Source organism: Musca domestica, unplaced genomic scaffold, assembly GCF_030504385.1.
Source record: "Musca domestica strain aabys unplaced genomic scaffold, Musca_domestica.polishedcontigs.V.1.1 1, whole genome shotgun sequence".
Classification (NCBI taxonomy): domain Eukaryota; kingdom Metazoa; phylum Arthropoda; class Insecta; order Diptera; family Muscidae; genus Musca; species Musca domestica.
The window spans coordinates 38,229,114-38,252,914 of NW_026712114.1; the positions used below are offsets into that span (position 1 = coordinate 38,229,114).

Sequence of the window (23,801 nt, forward strand, 5' to 3'; positions counted from 1 at the left end):
AATATAAAAAACACTACAAATGTACATTAGAAAAAAGTAAGTCAAAATGGAAAAAATCATGCAAAATAAAACATTACTATTGTACATTTCAAAAGTCAAAATGAAAATGTTAACATATCACATTTTTACGCGATTTTTTTGGATATTATCCTTTTCGGATAAGAGACAATTCCGAATTTGTATGAATCATTAAAATCAGTTCAGCGGTTCTTAAGTTATAAGCGTAGTAACTAACACAACTTTCATTTATATATATAGATTTTGAATTATTTTTTGTCCTTTTGAATAATAAAATGAATATAATTTCAAAAAATTGTACTTTACCTTCGGAACCAGAATTGTTCTTTCTTTGTTGTTGTTGTTGTTGCATCTCATGCGGTGGCTTAAATGCGTGCTCTAAGTATGAGACATCTAAAGCCGGCTTGGGTAGGTATCTTGCCAACAATGTTCGAAAAGAAACGGCTATATAAAAGCAACACAGCTTTACCACCATGTTTTCAGTTCGATCTTTAGCATCAGTGAATCAACGTCGATAAATGGCTAACTAACTTGGCGCGCTTTTATAAAACGTCTTAACAAAAAACAAACATTGACAGCGTCGTGTGTAGCAGTTCTACAAATCAAGAAGTTGATTGTGTGCAAGGTCGAACATAAAATTCTAAATAAAGCGTCAAAAATAAAAGAAAAAGAAACACAACAAACAAATATTTGTTCATAACCATAACCTACGGTAGTAACAAGAAGTTTGGCCCAACAAAACAAGAAGTCAAAGTCAAAATTAACTATTTGTGGTGTAATTAAAATAATTAACATAACAAAAAAAAAGAGTCAATTTTTAGTGTTTACAGCCGATTCACTTAGAAGACCAGACAAGTTAAACAAACGAGCATAATTTGAATACAATAATAACAACAAAACACAAAAAGCAACAAACGAAAAAAAAAGAAGTTACGTGACTAATGTCCAGCTCGATCGTTTAAGTGTTAAAATGAAAGTTATTGTTTTATTCGCTCTTCTATTGGCCCCCGTTAAGGGTCAACAATTTAACTATGCCGGCAATGCCAATGGTAAGACAAGTTATAAATACGAAAAGTGTTACACAAAGGTAGTCTAATCAACCGAAAACTATAACCAAATACTGTGGGAACATAAATCAAAAAAAAAAAAAAAAAATTAAAAATATGCCGGAAGTGATCTAAATCAACGTTAATTGGAGTCATTTGTTTAAAGAGTATTAAACGATTTATGGTGTTTTTTAACACCACATGTGTGACTAATGGAGCGTTGACTTTGTACGGGATAGCAAGGAATGACTGAAATTTAAAAATAAAGTTTTTTAGAATCAACATTTTTGGGAAAATCCAATTATTATAATTTGAAGAAAAAAAAAATAATTTGAAGAAAAATCCTCTGAAGTGTTATAAACATTTATTAGCTTTGCAAAATTACGCTAGAGGATTTGAAATACAAAGTTATCCACAAAGAAATTTCATTAAGAACTAATATAGATAAAATCGTGGATATTGAAAGAACTATTAGTGGTGCAGCAGTGGACTTTTTAATAAAATGACTATAATCGATCTTTACGAATTTTAGCAAAGGACAATCAAAGCAATTTTAAGGATTTGTTCAATAGTTCTTATTACAAATTATCTCAAGCATAATTTTAAACATTTTAATGAGCTTTTACAACAATAACCGTAAATTTATTTAAAGGATGTTCTAAAAGAACTACTCGAAGGACTTACATAGCCAAAATAATTTATTAAAAGTACAGCTGTAGCCGAATTTCCTTAATGATTTGGATTGGATTTTTGTGGATATTAAAATAATAAAATTTTTAGAGGACTATTGCAACTATAATCTTAAATTCGGTGGAACATTTTTTATAGAATTATCTAAATTAATATTTTTTACAAAGAAACTACTAAACTATAATCCTAAATTTTTCAAAAAATTATCGGAGTTATAGTCGTAGATTTCTAAAGAAGTTTATCAATAGACTATCGGAACTAATATCTTAAAGTTATCAAAAAATTTCCAAAGAATTTGTAAAAAAGTGCTTAACAAGTGCTTAACGGAGCTATTACAGATTAAGACAACATTTTAATATTTTTGTGTCAATAATTTTTGCGCGGTAGTATCAAAACAATAATATTGAATACACCTGACAATCAGGGGTCATTTTTAAAGAATTTTCTCTTAGTATTATCTAAGGTATTTATAAATTTTCTTCAAGGACTATCGGACTATTTTCATAACTTACTCACAGAATTATTCATTTAAGATCTACTGGTATTTTTATACCCTCCACCATACTATGGAGGGTATATTAACTTTGTCATTCCGTTTGTAACTCCTCGAAATACTCATGTCAGACCCAAAAAAGTATATATATTCTTGATCAGCGTAAAATTCTAAGTCGATTTAGCCATGTCCGTCTGTCTGTCCGTCTGTTGTAATCACTCTATCTTTCGAACGAATTGAGATAGCAGGCTAAAATTTTGCACACGTGTTTATTTTTCCAGTAGACAGGTTAAGTTAGTAAATGGGCCATATAGGTCCACGTTTTCATATAGCCCCCATATAACCGTACCTCCCAAAATTCGGTATTTCGATGATTTTAGCGACATTATTCACCGGAATTGTTTCAAATTTGGTATTTGAGATTCGTAATGGATACTACAGGCTATAACAGAAAATTGTCTGTGCAGGTCCACGTCTTCGTATAGCCCCCATATAACGGTACCTCCCTATATTCGGTATTTTGACGAATTTAGCGTCATTATTTAACGGAATTGTTTCAAATTACGTATTTAGAGTTCGTAATGGAAACTACAGTCTGTGACAGAAAATTGTCTATGCAGGTACAGGTCTTCGTATAGGCCACATATATCAGTACCTCCCTGTGTTTGGTAGGTACACCGACCTTTTTTTGAGATTTCGTATTTGATGTCGTAATGGATGGCCTGTGACAGAATATATATATAGCCTGTGACAGAAAATTGTCTATGCTGGTCCAGGTCTTCGCATAGCTCCGATTTAACGGAACCTCCCTATATACGATATTTTGATGATTTTAGTTACATTATTCACCATTTATTTCAAGTTTCGAATTTCAATATGGTAATGGCTTATGACAAACAAGGCCTATGTAGGTTCATGTCATATAGACCCCAATATAACGGCTATATTCTGTATTTTTAAAACTTTAACAGAAATTTTAAGGACTTTATTTTTTGAGAATTTCTAAATTGGTTCCAAATGGTAGAGGTTATTCAAAGTGGTCCGGCCGAACTTACTGCTTTTTAACTTGTTAATGATTGGATTTTTACATAACCGTTACAATTATGCGAGGAATATTATTGGATTTATGATCGTGCTTTGGAGTCAGTATAAGAGACTATGATCGGAGATTTTTCAAGCGTTTTTAATGAAAGAAATAATTGTGATTTAAGGTGCTCAGACTTATGAATACAGGAAATGCTTCATAGAATGACTCAGATCCTATGAAATTTGCATAGTGGTAAGGGTATTATGTCTTTGGGCATTTGTTTGTAACAGGGAGAAAGAAGCGAGATAGACCCATATTTACTTTTGAGGATCTTCATAGAATCATTTTCTGACTCGATTTCCGAATGTTAGTCCGTCCGTCTATGTATTCTTGTGAACAAAATGCAGGTTGCATTTATTATCCGATTAAGACGAAATTTTGCAAACAATATTTGTTTGGGCCAAGGACGAACCCTTTTGAAATTAGTGATAATTGGATCAGATTTAGATTATTGCTCCCATATATCTTCAACCGATTTCGGGTTAATTGTACACCAAGTGGTCAATATAAGTCTAAATCTCTTATGGGGTTTTAAGTCTCTCAATGTTTTAAAACTCCAGGTACATTCGTTCACCCTAAACTAAACTCTTCCAAATTTAGTAACAGTTAGTTCAGTTCGTACACATTTCCAAAACTTTTCAAACTTACCTTTTTACCAAGCAAATTATATTATTTTATAAGTTTAGTACCATTTTATGACTTTTCGTAAACTTAAAGCTCGAATTTCCAAAAATTCTCTAGCACATTTATCCTGCACTCCATTAGTGATTTTAATTCCAAATTTCTGAATTCTAACACATATCGTTTGTTCAATATAAATTTTTCAATTTGTAGTACATTTGAGTACTTTTCGAACCCTATCAGTACGAATTTCATCTATTGATGATCAAACACCTACGCATCAAGACTGACCCTCGTGCAAATTTCAAAATTCTACCTTCAGCCGTTTCGTCTGGGCGTTTATTTTAGATAAGTCAGTTATTTTAAAACTCTATCATATATATTAGTATTTTGGAAAGCAAGGTTGGAACTAAAATATACCAAAGTATCGATCACTTCAAGCAAGCGCATTGCCGGGAATGGGCCAATTTACCAAAGAGCAACTTTCGGGCAGCGTGTGACGGTTTCATTGACCGTTTGAAGGTCATAATTCGTGCCAAAGGTAACTAATTCCAACAAATCTAAAATAATTCTAAAATTTAATGCTATTTCCGACATTTTTTGCTTTTATTCAATAAAATTTAAAAAAATGTAAACATTATGGCTTTCGACTTTGTTGCAGTTTTTTTTTATCTCACCATGTATTTAGATTTATGTGTTCCAAGTTTGAAGATGGAATTGTGGTTCCGATTATCATCTCTCACAACCTCCTCCTTCCTTCCTTGTGCGAGCGAAGAAAAATATACGAATTAAGGAAGGGAATACTCAAGTTAGTATGGATTAAAGACAATTTCAGTTGAAATTCAGAACTTAATATGCCTTCGCCGAGAGGAAATCTTTTTAGCTTATAATGTCAATTTTAGTGTAGTTCTGATAAAATCGAAAGATTAAATCCCCGAACGAAAATATTAAATATTTTCCCCCAACCACTGTTATATCCATAAATACTTCCCTATGAAATGTTACCAGAACCATACAAATTTCAAAACTCAATACTGTATTTATAACTTCATCAAAAATGTATATTTATTCAGAATTAAAAATTCTAAATTCACCGAAATAGCAACCGGGGTGCTCGCTCCCCACCTCAATGGCTACCCAACATTTGGCTTAAAGAAGCCAAATGTTACTCCAAAAACGTGTCTGACTTCATCGGGCAGAAATTGACACCTTCAAATTATAGGGAGTTAGGCCGTACCTATACCAAGGGTTGCCCTTAATTTTCAACAAGGAGTTTATGTGTGTTTTAAAACTGAAGCTTTCAAATTAAAGGCTATTTTTCTAAAACTATTAGAAAAAAAACTTAAATTTCACAAAAATATATAATTTTTTCATTCGAATTGATATATAATTTAATGTTTGAAAATTATTTCATACAAACTTTGAAGTTCGAAATAAATACTACAGCCTAAGACAGAAAATTGTCTGTGCAGGTCCACGTCTTCGTATAGCCCCCATATATGTCGGTACCTCCCAATATTCGGTATTTTGATGATTTTAGTTCGGTCGACTGAACTTACAGCTTTTTTACTTTTTCTGGTTGCATTGGTAGCTTTTGAACTTCTTATTTAAATACGCATTGAGCCAAAAATGAGCTAACCATAAAATGAGAGAATTACACCAGATTTTGGTGAAGTTGATTGCTCCAAAAATACAAAAAACTAGGACATTCGATTAAATAAAATAACGTGTCCCTATTTGTGCATATTACAAGAGAGTAAAATTTTATACTTACTTTTCGTATAATTCTGTCATTGTTTGAACATGGAAAAATGTGTCTTAAAGCCACACCTGCACTCTATTTGTTCTCATACCTAACGTTACAAATTACCCAGTTATTACATTCACAACATACCGATTTGTTCTTATTACACCTGTCTGCTCACCCCACAAAAACTAACAACATGATATTGAGGTGCAATTACATATTGTCACATGAATAAAACAATTTTTTTATGAAATATGGACTCACACTTAACAGTTTACCCCTTTTTATAATTACTTATCAACCGGGCATGAAATTAATCCAACCGAATTATAAAAGCACAAGAATTACTTCTTGACTGCTTTCACATCAAGTGATTTGATTTATTGTTATTTCCGTTTTAATTTCTAACCACAAACTAATGAAACGTTTAGTGTGGGTATTTCAAATTCCCATGCCATGCCGCGGGTTAAATGATTTAGTTGCTTTAATTATCATTTAAGTGTTTCATAAAGAATCAAATTAACACGTGAGAGAGAGACATTCACATAACATGAGTGTTGTTAAATGAATGCATTGACCGCTAAAATTACCCAAAATCGAATAAATACAATCGCATAATTAGCTTGAGGGTATTTAAAAAGTTAGTTCTTATTGAAATAGTTTAGTTTGTCGTATTGAATGAAACGCCATTGATACATTCTCGATACGCAACTCATACTGAATTATTATTATTTGTTGAAATACTAGAAAATTGATTGTGTTATACACACTTCCAGATCAAATGTGTTATTCCATTTGCAACATTTGAGAATATTCTTCTCAATGTGATTAGCTTGAAATTCGAAAATGATGTATGTGTTTTTAAGTGGATATAAATTTATCTTAGAGCAAATATTCAATATTATACTAATTTTTAATAGAAGGAGCTGTAAATGAAAATTCGCCCTAATCTGTTCAACCGCCGCGATGACGAACGATTTTATGTATTTTGGAGATTTTGGCCGCATTCTCCAGCCAAAATGTTGGCCACTTGATATTTTGAAATCTTTAAATTGCAAAAATTGGCCGGATCTTATTTCTTTGTGTATACTCTCCACAATACTATGAAGGGTATATAAAGCATTTTAGACCCCACAAAGAATTTACCCAACAAACCAAACCTTGCGAGTTTGGTCCAACTTCGAACCGAAAGTCGGAATAAAGTTCCGATTTGGAATGCGACTTCGGTCCGACTTTTGACCAACAGTTATGAAGAGTAGTTGGCATTTTGTCCGACATGTTGTTGGACCGAAGAGTTGGATGAAAGTCTGTAATTTTAGCCAACTTTCAAATAGAAGTCGGACCGAATTCACATGGGTATCCAAGAGAAAATTTACAGAGGAAATTAGAGCTGCCGGAAAAAACTCAGAAGTAATATAGAGCGCATTTCTAATTAATTGCCGAATTTGTAATAGTTTTCGGTCTGAATTCGGAAGCAAGGTCTTATGTAGTTCTTAGATACATATTAACAACAACTACCGGCCTTGAGCAGATGTGTCGAATGTCCGATATTTGGTTCGGTGGGCTTTTTCTTGATCAGCATACGATTCTTTGACGATTTAAAAATTTCCGTCAGTCTGCCTGTACTTCTGTTGAAGATATTCCAGCTTCCAAACGAAAAGAAGTAGGTGGAAAAAATTTCACTCAAATGTATTTTAGCTACGTAGAATTTTTATACCCTACACCACACTGTGATAAGGGTATTATGTCATTTTGCATTTGTTTATGACATAGAGAAGGAAGCGAGTTAGACCATTAGATCCTTCCGATGATTTGATTAGAATCACATTCTGAGTCGATTTATGCATTTATCCATCGGTCCGTCTGTCCATGTATTTATGTAAACAAATTACATTTACATTTATTGCCCGAATTGTTGCACAAATTGTTTGATTGGCCCAAGGACGAACCCTATTGAAATTGGAGATAATCGGTCAAAATTTAGATATAGCTCCCTTATATATCTTCGCCCGATTTACATTTTTACATTTACATTGTGCACCAAATGTGTAACATTAGACCAAATTGGATTGAATTTGGAACACACAACCAAACTGAGTCTTGAAACAAGTGTGTCAAATTTGGTGAAAATCGGTTCAGATATAGCTATAGCTCCTATATATATTCTTCATCCAAATTGTTAAATTTTTCGTCCAAAGCCGCAATATGCACTCCGTAACAACGATAATCGAAGATATACAGGGTGAGATAAAAAAACTGCAACAAAGTCAAACGCCATAATTTTGACATTTTTTTAAATTTTATTAAATGAAAGCAAAAAAGGTCAAAAATAGCATCAAATTTTTGACTAAGTTTATATTTTTTCGAATTGGTCACCTTTGGCACGAATTATGGCCTTTAAACGGCCAATGAACGGCTGCCCGAATGTTGATCTGCGGTATTTTGGCCTTTTGCTTGAGGTATTATTTAGAGCCAACCTTGCTTTCCAAAATACTAAAGACACAATAATCCAACGGATTGGTATCCGGAGATTTTGTTGGCCATTGTGCGCTAGAAATGAAGTGCGGAACCTCATTTTGTAACCATTCTTGGGTATTGAGTCCTGTTGGAATGTCCAAGGTCTGCGGCCAAAATGTTTGCCTGTCCATCGCTTTAATACACCCTCCAGAATATTGTTGCAATAATATTCGGCATTTATTCCGATGCCACGGTTAATACGAGCGGAGAGCGACCATCGGCTGTTATGGCGGCACACATTTGCACATTTTTAGCTGACCTTTTTGTTAAGTTAACACGATCATTTGGTTGTTTAGAAACTGCTGGACAAGGAATGTTTTCTCATCGCAAAAACCAAATTCGGCAGCTCCACACTTTCGGCAAAGAGAAGCAACTCTTTAGCTCTTTTGAGTTTATTTTCTTTCTGTTGCGGTGTAAGTTCTTGCACTTTTTGGAATTTCAATAGCTTTACCCCGAGCTCATTTTTTAATATTCGGCGAATGGAATATTGTGATATGTTTAGCTCACGAGCCATTTTTCGGCCACTGCGTCGCGGGTTTCGATCAAGTCGCTTCTTCACTTTTCGAACAATTTCCGGTGATGTCGCTGTTTCTTCCGTCCACTTCCTTGACGTCGGGCTACGCTACTAGTATCATGGTAACTAGCGATGGTACGAGACACAAATGATTTATTCACATTTAAATGTAGGAGTGCTCTAACGATAGCCACTTTTTGTTGTCCACCAAATATAAAGAAATCACAGTATCACGCTTGAATTCCATCACGAATAACTTTTTTTCTGGAAAATTCTCACCTAAATGCTTTTGTACGCTTGTAAAGAATATAATGAGCTGTCACTGGAATAATTTTAACAGCTGTCGGACGAGTAGCTTAGGAATGACAGCAGTCTGAAGTTGGTTGCAGTTTACTTCCTAGGCAATGAACAATATCGGCACAGTCTTTCTTGAAACTCCCCCACAGGAGGCAAACATTTTTATAATATTGAGCACAAAATATGACATTAACAGAAGATTTTCTTCAAATTTCATATTCCTGCTCCTATTATTTCCAGATTAAATCAAATGTTGGTCAATCCATAGTTTTGGTTCGCATATGTTTCGTATATATTCATATATAAATGGTTACACAACGCCGAGGGTGTATATCTGTCGTCAAACCAATTAATATATTTTTACATATTTATTTATTAAGTTTTTTCTAGCCCACCAATACTGATTTCCATCCAACTGTTTCCATGGGCATGACCACAGTTTTCAATGCTACATAACATGTTGCTTTCGAAACCTCTGTGCAGACTTTCTAACCACGTGTGAAATACAACTTAATTTATTATACAGAAATATAAATAAAGGTAATAATTAAATTGCATGCTAAATGCGTTAGTGTAAAATATAGGCTAGACATAGATACATAGAAATATATTTAGAATGCAAAAAACCGGTTCCGAATGACATTGAGAATGCAAAAAATGTATGCTCGATTTTAAGTATGCGGTAAGACAGCTAAAATAATTAACAACTTTCTGCATAGAAATAAGAGGTGGGTTACTTTGTAGATTTGCGCAAATGCAGACAAGTGGAATTGCTGTTGTATATTATGCCGACGATTTACTACTTCCCGCCACCAGATGGAGGGTATATTTAATACTGTATAACAAGATTATTTGAAAACAAAAAAACGCTTAATTTGCCGAAAATAAAATATGGTTTTTATGACCATAATGGTTGATGGTTTTATAGTACATGTTAAGTTTATACATTTCTTTGGTTCAACGACTCATAATGAAATTTGATATAGAATACTTTATCCTTTTTCCAAAAAAAAAAAATAAATAAATAAATAAAATAAGCGCTAAGAGAGATATTGGCTCAGAATGGAAACATGTTAAACTAGTAGTAAAAACCTTTTGTACTTTACTACTTACTACTTTAGTACATACATTTTAAATGTGATTTTCATAAAAGCATTTGTACCTATTTATAATGACATTTAGTGTAAAATATTTCTTCTTTTGGCACCTTTTGATATACCATCAACATATATGTTTAATAACTTATAGTGAAATTTGACGAAGGATATTTTTTTCTCTGACGTCATCCTTCTCGAATGATGCTTTGTTGGAGATTTTTGCACAATCTCACACAAAGTACGGCTTTAACCCTAAAATGTATCTTTAATATAATGAAATTTTGGTGTTTATGAAGGATTTAGACTGGTAGGACCTATTGTAAAATTGTACTACAAACCATTTTGTAGAATATTATGACTTGCCACGATTCCGTGTAAAATATTTTAAATAGGGAGGAAAAACTCCTTTTGTGACTCGTTGGAGGTTATTAATAATATTGTCACAGATTTTGTATTCCTAAAATTAACGGATTTTAAGGAACATTAGTCTGAAAATGTAAACGATTTAAACTTCCAAAACGCCGATACATGTGTATTCTATTTTTAGATCATCCAACTTGCTATAGAGGTTATATTAAACGTTTATAGCACCTCGAAATTCATTCATACAGGGTGAGATAAAAAAACCACATGTTTTTTTTAATTTTATAGAATAAAAGCAAAAAATGTTGGAAATAGCATCAAATTTTAGAATAAGTTAAGATTTGTTCGAATTGATCACCTTTGACACGAATTATGGCCTTCAAACGGCCAATGAAACCGTCACACGCTGCCCGAATATTGTCTGCGATATTTTGGCCCATTCCCGTCGAAGCGCTTGCTTCAGGTGTTCGACACTTTGGTATTGTTTAGTGCCAACCTTGCTTTCCAAAATACCCCAGACACAATAGTCCAACGGATTGGTATCCGGAGATTTTGGTGGATACTGTGCCTGGAAATGAAGCCAAGAACATCATTTTGTAACCATTCTTAGGTGGCGCGTGCTGAGTGCAACACCATGAGTCCAGTTGGAATGTCCAAGGTCTGCGGCCAAAATGTTTGCGTACCCAAGGTTTTAATACACCATCCAGAATATTTCCGCGATAATATACGAGCGGAGAGCGACCATCGGTTTCGGCCAAGCGAAGCAATATTTTAGCTCTTTTGAGTCTATTTTTCTTCTGATGCGGTGTAAGTTCTTGCACTTTTTGGAATTTCAATGACTTTAAACCGAGCTTATTTTTATACCCTCCACCATAGTATGGAGGGTACATTAAGTTTGTCATTCCGTTTGTAACACCTCGAAATATAGATTTAAGTACATATATTCTTGATCAGCATAAAATTCTCTGTCGATTTAGCGATGTCCGTCCGTCTATCCGTCTGTGGAATTCACTCTAGCTTCCGAGCGAATTGAAATAGATTGATATAATTTTTCTCAAATGTATATTATGCCTGCAGGACTTTTGGTATTGAAAATGGGCCATGTAGGTCCATGTTTTGGTATAGCCCCCCATATAACGGTACCTCCCGATATTCGGTATTTTAATGATTTTAGCGATACTATTCACCGGAATCATTTCAAATTTGATATTTAAAGTTCATAATAGTTACTACAGCCTAAGACTGAAAAATGTCTGTGCTGGTCCACGTATTCGTATAGCCCCCATATAACGGTACCTCCCGATATTCGGTATTTTGATGATTTTTGCGACAATATTCATCGGAATTGTTTCAAATTTGTTATTTAAAGTTCGAAATGGATGCTACAGCCTAAGACAGAAAATTGTCTGTGCAGGTCCACGTCGTCGTTGAACCCTCTAATACGGTACCTTCCGATATTCGGTATTTTGATGATTTTAGCTACATTATTCACCGATTTTTTTTAAGTTTCGCATTTGAATATTGTAATGGCTTATGAGAAAAGTAAACTATGCAGGTCCATGTCGCCTTATAGACCCTAATGTAACAGCTACATTCGGTATTTTTAAGAGTTTAACAGAATTTTTAACCGAGTTTATTGTTTTTGAGAAATCCTAAATTCGTTCCAAATGGTTGAGGGTATTCAAAGTTCGGACCGGCCGAACTTACAGCTTTTTTACTTGTTTAATATCTGTCGAATGGAATATAGCGATATGTTTAGCTCATGAGCCATTTTTCTGGGAGAGATAAGTACCGGTTCAAATTTCACTCATTCCATTAATTCTGCTAAGACAAGATCTCCTGTGAAGATGGAATATATCGAGTTCGGAGATGGGTATTATCGGTCCACTACTTCTGTTACCTCTCCGACTAAAGTTCAAATTTTTTACAGAAAATAATGCACCATATGGAACAAGAAAGAATCGGCGGTTTTTTGTACAAGCTTTGCAAATCCCAATATTTTTATCAATGCGAAAATGTGTTATCTCGGCCTACTCCTTGCCTTAACTAGCCCACAAAGTGTCAACATTTTGAATAATTATTTGTTATGTATTTCATGAAATAGAATATAGTTTAGCACTGGAGCAATAATATTGATTGTTTGTCTTTTTAAACGAGCTTAATGATCTGAAGTTTTAAGTGAAAAGGAAGGCACATGATAATCCATAAAATTTGAATACTGTATGGTTATATTTTCTTTTGTAGAAAAATGTTTATTGGAAGATCACAGTTTCTCTGAAGAACTCCCATTGGGATTACCCTGTTCGAATTCAAGGATTTGCAAATTAATATAAATATATTTATATCATACTCATTATTAAAATTAAATTCGGGTCTAACACAGGTTGGTGTAGGGTATAATATCAATCAGTCAGACATATTGTGTTTGTTAGGAATACAATTTTGTGATCGGTTGCTTTAATGGTGCTAACAGACACTATTAATTAATTACTTCTATGCCAATATGCCGAGGTTAAGGGCAATCTACCATTCATTAAAAAAAAATTAGAAACAAATCAATAAAGAATTTAACTCATAAAATAAATTGTAGCGGAAACCGCAAAGGAATAACATAAATCGAAAAAATTATACTATCGAACAATTCTTAATTAAATCAAAAACCTCAAAAATTTGCCGTGGTAAACAGAACAGAACAGAAAAAAAATAAAACCAAAAAACAAAAGATGTTTTAAACCAGTTTTGAAAATGAAGATGACCAAAACAAAAGGAATCAGAAAACCACAAGCGATAAGCTTGTCTGGCTTCCAATCTATCAAAATTAATAGCTACTAGATACAAGTATGAACAAAACACAGTGGATTTTCCAAAACCAAAATTCCAAAAGTCAAACATCAACATTTTCAATAATTGCATTTATACCAACAACTTTTCTCTATCATCTTCTTCATTTTCTGTTTTTCCAGCTGTCTCCAACAACCGTCGCTGTGAAAATCCCAATGGACGCATTGGCACCTGTGTTGCCATCCACAATTGCCAGGTACTTATGAACAGTGATCGAGAATTCGTAGAGGCTTCAGCATGTGGTGGCGGTTTTGGAAAAACCCCTTATGTCTGCTGCTCCAGCGATACAGGCTTTGAATTGTCACCGAAGACGGCAGTTGTGGAGAGTGTAAGGACTATGATTTGAAGAAGTTTCAATTGGATGTAGTTATGGAATTTTGTTTTTTTTTATAGATTTTTCCAAATGATTATTATGGTTATAATCCCACAACGGAAAATCTAAGACTGCTTCCAGTGACGGTGGCAACGGACTCATTATTGCCTGAACCACCAACCTGTGGCGGAGAGTTTATTGATAATCGTATCTATGGTGGGAATGATGCTAATGCCTATGAATTTCCATGGATGGCATTTTTGGAGTATTCAAATACAGGTATGTATGCATATGATACCTTGATTTAGTTATAGATTGAGATTAAAAAAAACTGAAAAAGTCAAAAGCTATTATTTCATTTTTATAGTCTACAACACTATGTGTAAATTTTGGGCCAACAATTATGTAACATCTCGAAATATTGGTTTACCACCTAGGAAAGTATATATGGATCTTCCTATCTCGCCGAGCTGAGTCGATCTAGCTATGTATGTCCGTCCGTCCGTCTGTCCATGTTAATTTGTAATCACTCTACAGTTCGCAATAATGATCCGATCTTCACGAAATTTAGAATGGAGGTGGTCCTAGGGTCAGAATAGAACCCTATTTCTTTTGGAGATGATCGCATAATATTTAGGGGTTGAAATAAAATCTAAAAAAATCACAAGTGCTAATAATGATGTTAATATAGATTTTGTAGTATTTTGTGACATTTTGTAATATTTTTTCACTTTAAAACACACAATATATACAGATGGCAGATATCGTCCGATCCTCACGAAATTTTTCAAAAGGGTAGGGTTGGGCTCAGAAGAGCTAGGGTTTAAATGGACCAACAACTAAAAATTTTTCTCATTTTGCAGCCGTTATAAAGGTCACAAATATAAACCAAAGGACGCGAAATTTCCCATAAAGTTAGAGTTTAGGACAGCGGGTACAACGGACCTCTAATTTTGTCTGAAAAAATACCAGCATTATTTACAGGCGATATCCGAAATACACCAAAGGCGAACTTCTGGCTTTTTTATGCTGATTTCGTTGACGAATGTAGCCAAATATCGTAGACAAGCAAATCATATAGATGAGTCTAAATTTGGAGATACAGAGGGGATTCTTGCTTTTGGAGATGATCGCAAAATATTTAGGGGTTCAAATTAACCAAAAACAGAAATGTTTTCCCGATCACACAATTGAAGCCAATCGACACGCCTTTGAAGAGTGTTAAGGACAGGGAAGAATTCTAGCATTTTGGATGACCATTGGATTATATTTAGCTGTAAAATGGACCACTACAACTAACAGCCCGACGGAGCGCATAAATATTGGGCAAATGTCCCTAGTCAAAATCCTAATTTCAAAAGCGAAATCTTCCAATATGGATTTGAACATAAGGGGGCTTCTAACATATTGTAGTGTTGTAGGGTATAACATAGTCGGCCTCGCACGACTATAGCCTTTGCTTACTTGTTTTTTTAATTTTATTGAATGAAAGCCTAAAATGTCGGAAATAGCATCAAATTTTAGATTAAGTTTAGATTTGTTCGAATTGGTCACCTTTGGCATGAACTCTGGCCTTCAAACGGCCAATGAAACCGTCATACGCTGCCCGAATGTTGCTCTGCCGTATTTTGGCTTGAGGTGAAGCAAGCGAAGCGCTTGCTTGAGGTGATCGACACTTTGGTATTTTTTAGTGCCAACCCTGCTTTCCAAAATACTCCAGACACAATAGTCCAACGGATTAGTATCCGGAGATTTTGGTGGCCATTGTGCGCTGGAAACGAATCGAGGAACCTCATTTTGAAACCATTCTTGGGGGTCGCGCGCTGAGTCCTGTTGGATTGTCCAAGGTCTGCGGCGAAAATGTTTGCGAGCCTATGGCTTTAATACACCCTCCAGAATATTTTCACGATAATATTCGGCATTTATTCGATTAATACGAGCGGAGAGCGACCATCGGATGTTATGGCGGCCCACACCATTACCATGGCCGGTGCTTGAGTTCTGGTGGCCAACCGAAGGTTCACATTTTTAGCTGACCTCTTTCGCAAGTAAACACGATCATATTCTTTGTTTACAAACTGCTGGACAACGAATGTTTTCTCATCGGAGAAAACCAAATTCGGCAATTCACCACTTTCAGCCAAGCGAAGCAACCCTTTAGCTCTTTGGAGTCTATTTTCTTTCTGTTGCGGTGTAAGTTTTTGCACTTTTTGGAATTTCAATGGCTTTACCCGAGCTCATTTTTCAACATTTACTGAATGGAATGTTGCGATATTTTCAGCTCACGACCCATTTTTCGGCCACCGCGAAGCTGGTTTCGATCAAGTCGCTTCTTTACTTTTCAAACCATTTCTGCTGATGTTGCTGTTTTCTTCCGTCCATTTCCTTGACGTCGGGCTACGCTACCAGTATCATGGTAACGAGTGATGGTACGAGACACAAAAGATTTATTCACATTAAATTACTGGAGTCCTCTAACGATGGCCACTTGTGGTTTTCCAGCCAAATATAAAAATATCACACTATCACGCTTGAATTCCATCACGAATTACTTTTTTTCTGGAAAATTCTCACAAAAATACTTTTGTAAGCTTGTAGCGTTTGAAGTTTGTTGTAGCAGTGTGAAGTTAGTTGCAGTTTCTTCATCTCACCCTGTATTTAAATGGACAGCATGAACCTTTATTTAATTCCTTTATTGATTTGTCCATTAAATATATTTTTTAGATCCCTTCAAAGAATCTGTGTGCGCTGGCTCATTGATAACATCACGTTATGTGATCACAGCTGCCCATTGTGTCACAGGACCAATATTGCTTCAAAAAGGAGAATTGTAAGTATGCGAATGCAAATGTAATCAAACACCAAATAAGCTCTTAACTACTTCCCTTCCCCTCAGAATCGGCGTTCGTTTGGGAGTACTAGACTATACTAAGAACTCCATCTTTGGTGAAGACAATCGCAGCTGGCGTATCGAGAAGAAAATCATTCACGAAAACTATCGCCAACAAAAGACTCCGGTACATGATGTTGCCCTCCTACGTTTGAGTAGCAATGTGCGTTACTCACAAACCATACGGCCGATATGCTTGCCCTCCGTTATGCCAGCATATAGTCTGAAGACTGATACCAAACTAACAGTGGCTGGTTGGGGTGCCACCGAAACTAAAAGCAGCAGTCCCATAAAACAGAAGGTTGCAGTATCTTTGGCAGATCAGAAGTTCTGCCGTCAACAATATGGGAAATTTGGTCTGAGTATCGAACCAACACATCTTTGTGCCGGTGGTTCAGTAGCATTCCAAGATAGCTGTCGTGGTGATTCGGGAGCACCATTGATGCATTATCGTAATGGTGCTTGGGTCCTAGAGGGTATTGTCTCCTTTGGACGTCGGTGTGGCCTGCAAGACTGGCCTGGAGTATATGTTCGTGTGGCCCTCTACACCGATTGGATTAAAAAGAAACTAAGAAAGTAAACTCATGTGATTTTTTCTCCTTAACATTAGGTTTTAATGGTTGTGTGTTATTTTGAATGAAACTCAGCTCAAGATAATTTTGTGGGTTATAAGGAAACCGTTAAATTAATATCTCACCCTAGACTCAGAATATTACACAACTAATATTGAACTGATATTTAGAGTATTTAGATTAGTTGTAGGTTAGTTTAAATTGTTGCATTAGCATACACATGTCATACTCTAGTAGATGTCCATTCATTTAGATGTAAGCAAGATATTATTTTAATTATATACATTTTTTTTAAATAAAATATATTTTTGTAAAAAAGAGACATTTTGAAAATAAAAACTTAACTTAAACTTAAATTATTAAGTTTTTAAGGTTATGTGAGCTTTACGAAGGAAAAGGGCAGGACTTTTAGACAGAATCATTTTGACGCAATATTTAAACTTCTACGGAAATTTCACTATTAGTGAAATCTATTCAAGAATTTGTTGTTTGTGTTATGCCGCTTCTTTACTTTTCGAACCATTTTTGCTGATGTTGCTGTTTTCTACCGTCCACTTCCTTGACGTCAGGCTACGCTACCAGTATCACGGTAACGAGCGACGGTACGAGACACAAAAGATTTATTCACATATAAATTCTGGAGTGCTCTAATGATAGCCACGTGTGGTTTTCCAAATATAAAGAAATCACAATATCACGCTTGAATTCCATCACGAATAACTTTTTTTCTGGAAAATTCTCACCATAATGCTTTTGTACGCTTGTAAACAATATAAAGAGCTGTCACTGGAATAATTTTAACAGCTGTCGGACAAGTGGCTTAGAAATGACAGCAGTCTGAATTTGGTTGCAGTTTTTTCATCTCACCCTGTATATTAACTTTCATTACGATTATTCATGCTTTTGACCCTTTATGGGTGAAGTTCCGACAGGGTTGGCCAATATTGTCCATTTCATATCCGACCAGTCTAATATAAGTATTAGCAGTACCAGACTTGGCCTGGTACTTTTAATGAGATATGCGATAATCATGCACGATATACAACGGACCGATGTATTCCACTTCATCTAATACTGATACAAATTTTGGGATGTGCAAAGTTTAAAGAAAATCGAGCACTTATTTACAATTCTGTTGGAATAATTGAGGGTCAAAAGTTAAAACAGAACAGAAGGACCGAAATATTAATTAGACCTATGGTTAACAGAAATATTAACCCACTGTGGGGAAGGTACCAGAAGGTGTAAAGCGCTATATATTTCATCTTAACACCAGATGGAAATATTGGAATGTGTGAAATTTGCTGAGAATTGGATGTTCAATTCGCATTTCATAATCGTTTAAGGGGAGGTACCAGAAGGAGTGGACCGATATCTACAATCTTCACACCAAGGTTGGTATTAGTAAGAATATTGGGGTGTGACGAGTTAGATAGGAATCGGATGCACATTTTATAAGCAGCATGGCTATTCAAAATGTTCACCCATTGTGGGGGAGATACCAGTAGGAGTAGATCGACATATCCCATCTTCACAGCAGATCTTGTGTTAAAAATATTGGGGTGTGCAAAATTTTAGGAAAAGTGTATGCTTAATTGACATTTTATGAGAGTCGAAATTAATCTAAATGTTAACCCTTTGTGGAGTGAACCATAAATATTTGATCAATAATTTTACACCAACTCTTGTATTAATAATTATATTGGAATGCGTGAAATTGGAAGACTCTTTTTTCACAATTTAAAAAAATTATGATTATTCCAAATGTGGACCCTTTGTGGACGATGTACTTTTTGGGGTGGGCCGATATTACACATTTTCGCACCTAACCTATTACTGGTGTAAATATTGGGATTTTTAAAGTTTGCACAAAATCGAATAATCCTTTCTCTTTCTATGCGGTAATATATTTTCTTGGAAAATGTTGACCTCTTATGGGGGAGGTACCTGAAGGTGTGGACCGATGTTTTCCATCTCCGAACTTTATCCAAGTTTGACAATAGTTTTACGATGTAGCAAGTTTGGACCAAATCGGTTAATCTCTTCGAGCCAGAAGAGATTAACCTGGCTCTCTAGCCATATGGATTTGGCCTTAAATTCCTCAACATTTAATCATTTCCCCTAACCACTGTGTGTGTGTCTGTGTTCTTTCTGCTACCCGAAAATATGAAGAAGCGCAGATCGCTTGACATTGGTAATCGTTAAACCATGGTTCAGGAGTTATGACATCAAGATTGTGCTAATGCCGAGAGAAATGATGGACAGTCAGTAAAGTTCCTGGTGTTGTCTAGTAACAAATATGCTATTTTATACCGGGAATGGAAATCCCCGACTTGTTGGAAATCGGGGCCGAAATGGTCAAAATACCAAAATCAGGTTATATTGTTATATGGGGACCATACCAAAAAGTGCACCTGGATTGACCACTATTTGCGAGACGTGGAACTATTCACTGTGAAATTTATCAGGTTTTTATGAAATCAAAATCTTTGAAACATCAAAGTTAAGAGGTACCGTTATCTGTGGGCTATAGCAAAAAGTGGAACTACATTGATTGCTTTGGGGATAATTTATACAACCTAATTAGAAGTATAAAATTTAGGATGATTTGGTTGGAAACGGTTAAAAAAAAAACGTTCGAAATACTGAAAAAAATTTTGAGGGACTATACCAAATTGTGGGCCGATACAGCCACTTATCTTGGAAGTGTGTAACCTAAGGAATATTTCGATGTGGTGGAGGGTATAACAATTCCTTATTTGCATCTTTGGCATAAACAAGTAACACAGCAGTAAGTTCAGCCGGGCCGAACTTTGAATACCCTTCACCATTAGGAAAAAATTAGGAAATTTTCAAAAAAAAAATCCATTAAAAATTCAATTAAAATTTTAAACCAGTAAAGAAAGTCCTTAAGTCGGGCGGGCCGATTTTATGATACCCTACACACCTTTGCTAATTTAGTTGAGCTCCACTTAATAATTAAAAATTTTTATGGGAGAATTCAATCATACACGCTATGAATATAATTATAATTTAAAATTCAAAGGACTAAATATGCCGAAGCATTTGTATCTTTTAAATTCGGACTTGTATTGCCCATTTGGTGCGAAATTAATTTGAAATCGGATAAAAATATATATGGGAGCTATATCCAAATCTGAACCGATCTCGATAAAATTTGGCAACGATATTTCTGAGCTCTATTTGATATATTTCCCTGAATATCGTTGTTACGGAGTGCATATTACGGCTGTGGGTTACAAATACAATAAATCGGATGAATAATATATATGGGAGCTATAACTATATCTGAACCGATCTTCACCAAATTTGGCATACTACCTTCTAGACTAAATTCGGTCGTATGTGCCAAATTCCATCCCATTTGGACAAATATTAGACGTTTGGTGCACAATAAATGGTAAATCGGACGAAGTTATATATGGGAGCTATATCCCAATCTGAACCGATCTCGATAAAATTTAGCAAAGGTATTTCTGAGCTGTATTTGATATATTTTCCCAAATATTGTTGTTAAAGAGTGCATATTACGGCTGCGGAGGACAAAAATAACAAATCGGATGAACAATATATATGGGAGCTATAGCTATATCTGAACCGATTTCGATAAAATTTGGCATACTTATTTTCAGGCCTAATTTGGTTGTATGTGCAAAATACCATACTATTCGGGCTGATATTACACATTTGGTGCACAATAAAAGCAAATCGGACGAAGATATATATGGGAACTATATCTAAATTTTTAGCGATTATCTCCAATTTCAACAGGGTTCGTCCTTGGGCCAAACAAATGTTGTTTGCAAAATTTCATCTCAATCAGATAATAAACGCGACCTGCATTTTGTTCACAAGAATACATGGACAGACGGACGGACGGACAGACGGACTGACATGCATAAATCAACTCAGAAAGTGATTCTATGCAGATCATCAAAAGGAACTATGGGTCTATCTCGTTTCCTTTTGCCTGTTACAAACAAATGCACAAAGATATAATACCCTGACCACCTTGTGGTGTAGGGTATAAAAATACCGAATATTATTTCGATTAGTTACAAACGGAATGACGAACTTAATATACCCTCCATACTATGTATGGTGGAGGGTATAACAAATCAGTTTTCGATGTTTTTAATACAAATAAATAATGGTATTGATAAAATTATATTAATTAGTTTGATTCATAAATATCTCACTAATCAGATACTACCAGACTTTTAAAACAATCTTCGTATACTTTTAAAATACACATACCTTAAAACGACGAAGTTGCCATATTTCTTTCGCTCCACTGCCTATAAAACAAATCACATCAAACCTCCTAAAAATATGCCACAATTCCAATCTCCGTTCGCGTTTTCTGGGTCAAACGAAAGTGAAATCACCATACCGATCGCAACGAATGATCGATGAATCATTCGCGCTCGTATCGTGTCTGCATTGCTGCATTCGTCTTTGTCAGTTCCTTGTGGTGTATGCATGCGGACAAGCTCGCTCGTATTGCATAACAGACGTACGAACAAGCTGGCATTGGAGTTGTTAGCAATTGCATGCTGCCTGCCTGCCAGCCAACTACCAACACACAATGTAAATGACCGGCTGTTTTAAGCCACCATTAAAGCCGGCTGTGTGTAACACGTATCTGGTTAATACAATCAACAACACTTCGTTGATAATTCATGTGTACTTTTCCGTGATGGTTTTTTTAACACTTCAAATCGAAATCGAGTTTGGCGTTATGGGCGAGAGGTGTGGTGGCGAAGTAGATTGGTATAACGTCATAATAAAAACATATTTAATTTTCGATTTTTGTTTTGCTTTTTTATTCGTTTCGGTCTTATATTGTTATTGTTTTTCGTTTGGTTTGCTTCTTTTCTGTCTGCTAATCAACCGAGATGGCAAGGTGATCTTGAATTGGCATATAGGCAAAAGAGCTGTCTTTACTGGTGCTTTTGTTTTTGTTGGCGTCGTTTAAATGTCTGTCACATAATTTGTGTTGAGGTGTTTCATTTATGGCACCTAACTATCGGTGCAGACATTGTGGGTACCCACACATATGAAATGTACAATGGGCGGCTTTTGTACTTCCAGTCTTACGACTATAGAGAGTATATATTATTTAATTGAACTAAAATATGCCGCATTTAAATAATAGTTTTAAATCATGTGTCCCTTTGGGTGATATCTATTTCAGCTCCTCTGTCTGGCATATTATTGCACACAATAGCTTTGGAAGGGACTACCCAATTTCGACTAAACAGGATATGACGTTACATTTGGATCGAGTACCACAAATGTTGAAAATTTCAAAATATTTATGCAGGGTGAAATAAAAAACTGCAACAAAGTCAACGCCAAAATTTTTACAGTTTTTTAAATTTTATTGATTGGAAGCAAAATATATCGCAAATAGCATCAAATTTTAGATTAAGAATAGATTTATTCGAATTGGTCACCTTTGGCACGAATTATGGCCTTCAACGGCTAATGAACCCGTTACACGCTGCCCGAATGTTGCTCTGCGATATTTTGGCCCATTCGCGAAGCACTTGCTTGAGGTGATCGACACTTTGGTATTTTTTAGTGCCGACCTTGCTTTACAAAATACTCTAGACACAATATTCCAACTGATTGGTATCCGGAGATTTTGGTGGCCATTGTGCGCTGGAAATGATGGTGCTGAGTCCTGTTGGAATGTCCAAGGTCTGCGGACAAAATGTTTGAGTGCCCAAGGCTTTAATACACCCTCAAGAATATGTTCGCCATGATATTTGGCATTTATTCTGATGCCACGATCGATTAATACGAGCGGAGAGCGACCATCGGCTGTTATGGCGGCCCACACCATCACCATGGCCGGCGCTTGAGTTCTGGTGGCCAACCGAAAGTGCACATTATAAGCTGTCCTCTTTGGCAAGTAAACACGACCATTTTGTTTGTTTACAAACTGCTGGACAACGAATGTTTTCTTATCGGAGAAAATCAAATTCGGCAGTTCATCACTTTCGGCCAAGCGAAGTAACTCTTCAGCTCTTTTGAGTCTATTTTCTTTTTGTTGCGGTGTAAGTTCCTGCACTTTTTGGAATTTCAATGGATTTACCTCGAGCTCATTTTTTCAGTATTTGCTGAATGGAATATTGCGATATGTTAAGCTCACAAGCCATTTTTTGGCCACTGCCTCGCGGGTTTCGATCAAGTCTTTTTACTTTTCGAACCATTTCTGCTGATGTTGCTGTTTTCTTCGGTCCACCTCCTTGACGTCGATCTACGCCACAAGTATCACGGTAACGAGCGATGGTACGAGACACAAAATATTTATTCACATTTAAATGTTGGAATGTTCTAACGATAGCCACTTGTGGTTTTCCAAATATAAAGAAATCACACTATCACGCTTGAATTTCTTTACGAATAACACCCTGTAAGTGCGGCCGGTCCGAACTTTTAATACCATCCATCATTTGGGAGGAACTTCAAAAATTAAAAAATAAAATCGTCGGAAAATATCGGCTATATGAAAACCGTTATTAGGAGATATACGAAGACGAGGATCTGCATACGCAATTGTGGAAGGTACCGTTACATGGGGGCTATACGAAAACGAGGACCCACACAGCCCTTTTACGAGCTTAACCTGCCTACTGGCCAAAATACACATGTGTGCAAAATGT

General features: G+C 35.5%; 1 protein-coding gene across 1 annotated transcript; it reads left to right on the forward strand.

Moving 5' to 3' along the window:
• Nucleotides 1–478: 478 nt before the first annotated feature.
• LOC101900970 (serine protease 7) lies at nt 479–17,421 on the forward strand. The gene is made up of 5 exons (XM_005185304.4): nt 479–1,067; nt 13,454–13,659; nt 13,725–13,923; nt 16,369–16,474; nt 16,541–17,421. The coding sequence occupies exons 1-5, from the start codon at nt 989–991 to the stop codon at nt 17,112–17,114; spliced, it is 1,164 nt and encodes a 387-aa protein (XP_005185361.1). The 5' UTR covers nt 479–988; the 3' UTR covers nt 17,115–17,421.
• The last annotated feature ends 6,380 nt before the right edge of the window (nt 17,422–23,801 follow it).

Excerpts from the sequence above, each read along its gene's own strand:
- LOC101900970 (XM_005185304.4), top strand. The coding sequence starts at position 989 with ATGAAAGTTATTGTTTTATTCGCTCTTCTATTGGCCCCCGTTAAGGGT. Across the intron at positions 1,068-13,453 it reads CTATGCCGGCAATGCCAATG|CTGTCTCCAACAACCGTCGC; the intron begins GTAAGACAAGTT and ends CTGTTTTTCCAG. Across the intron at positions 13,924-16,368 it reads TTTGGAGTATTCAAATACAG|ATCCCTTCAAAGAATCTGTG; the intron begins GTATGTATGCAT and ends TATATTTTTTAG.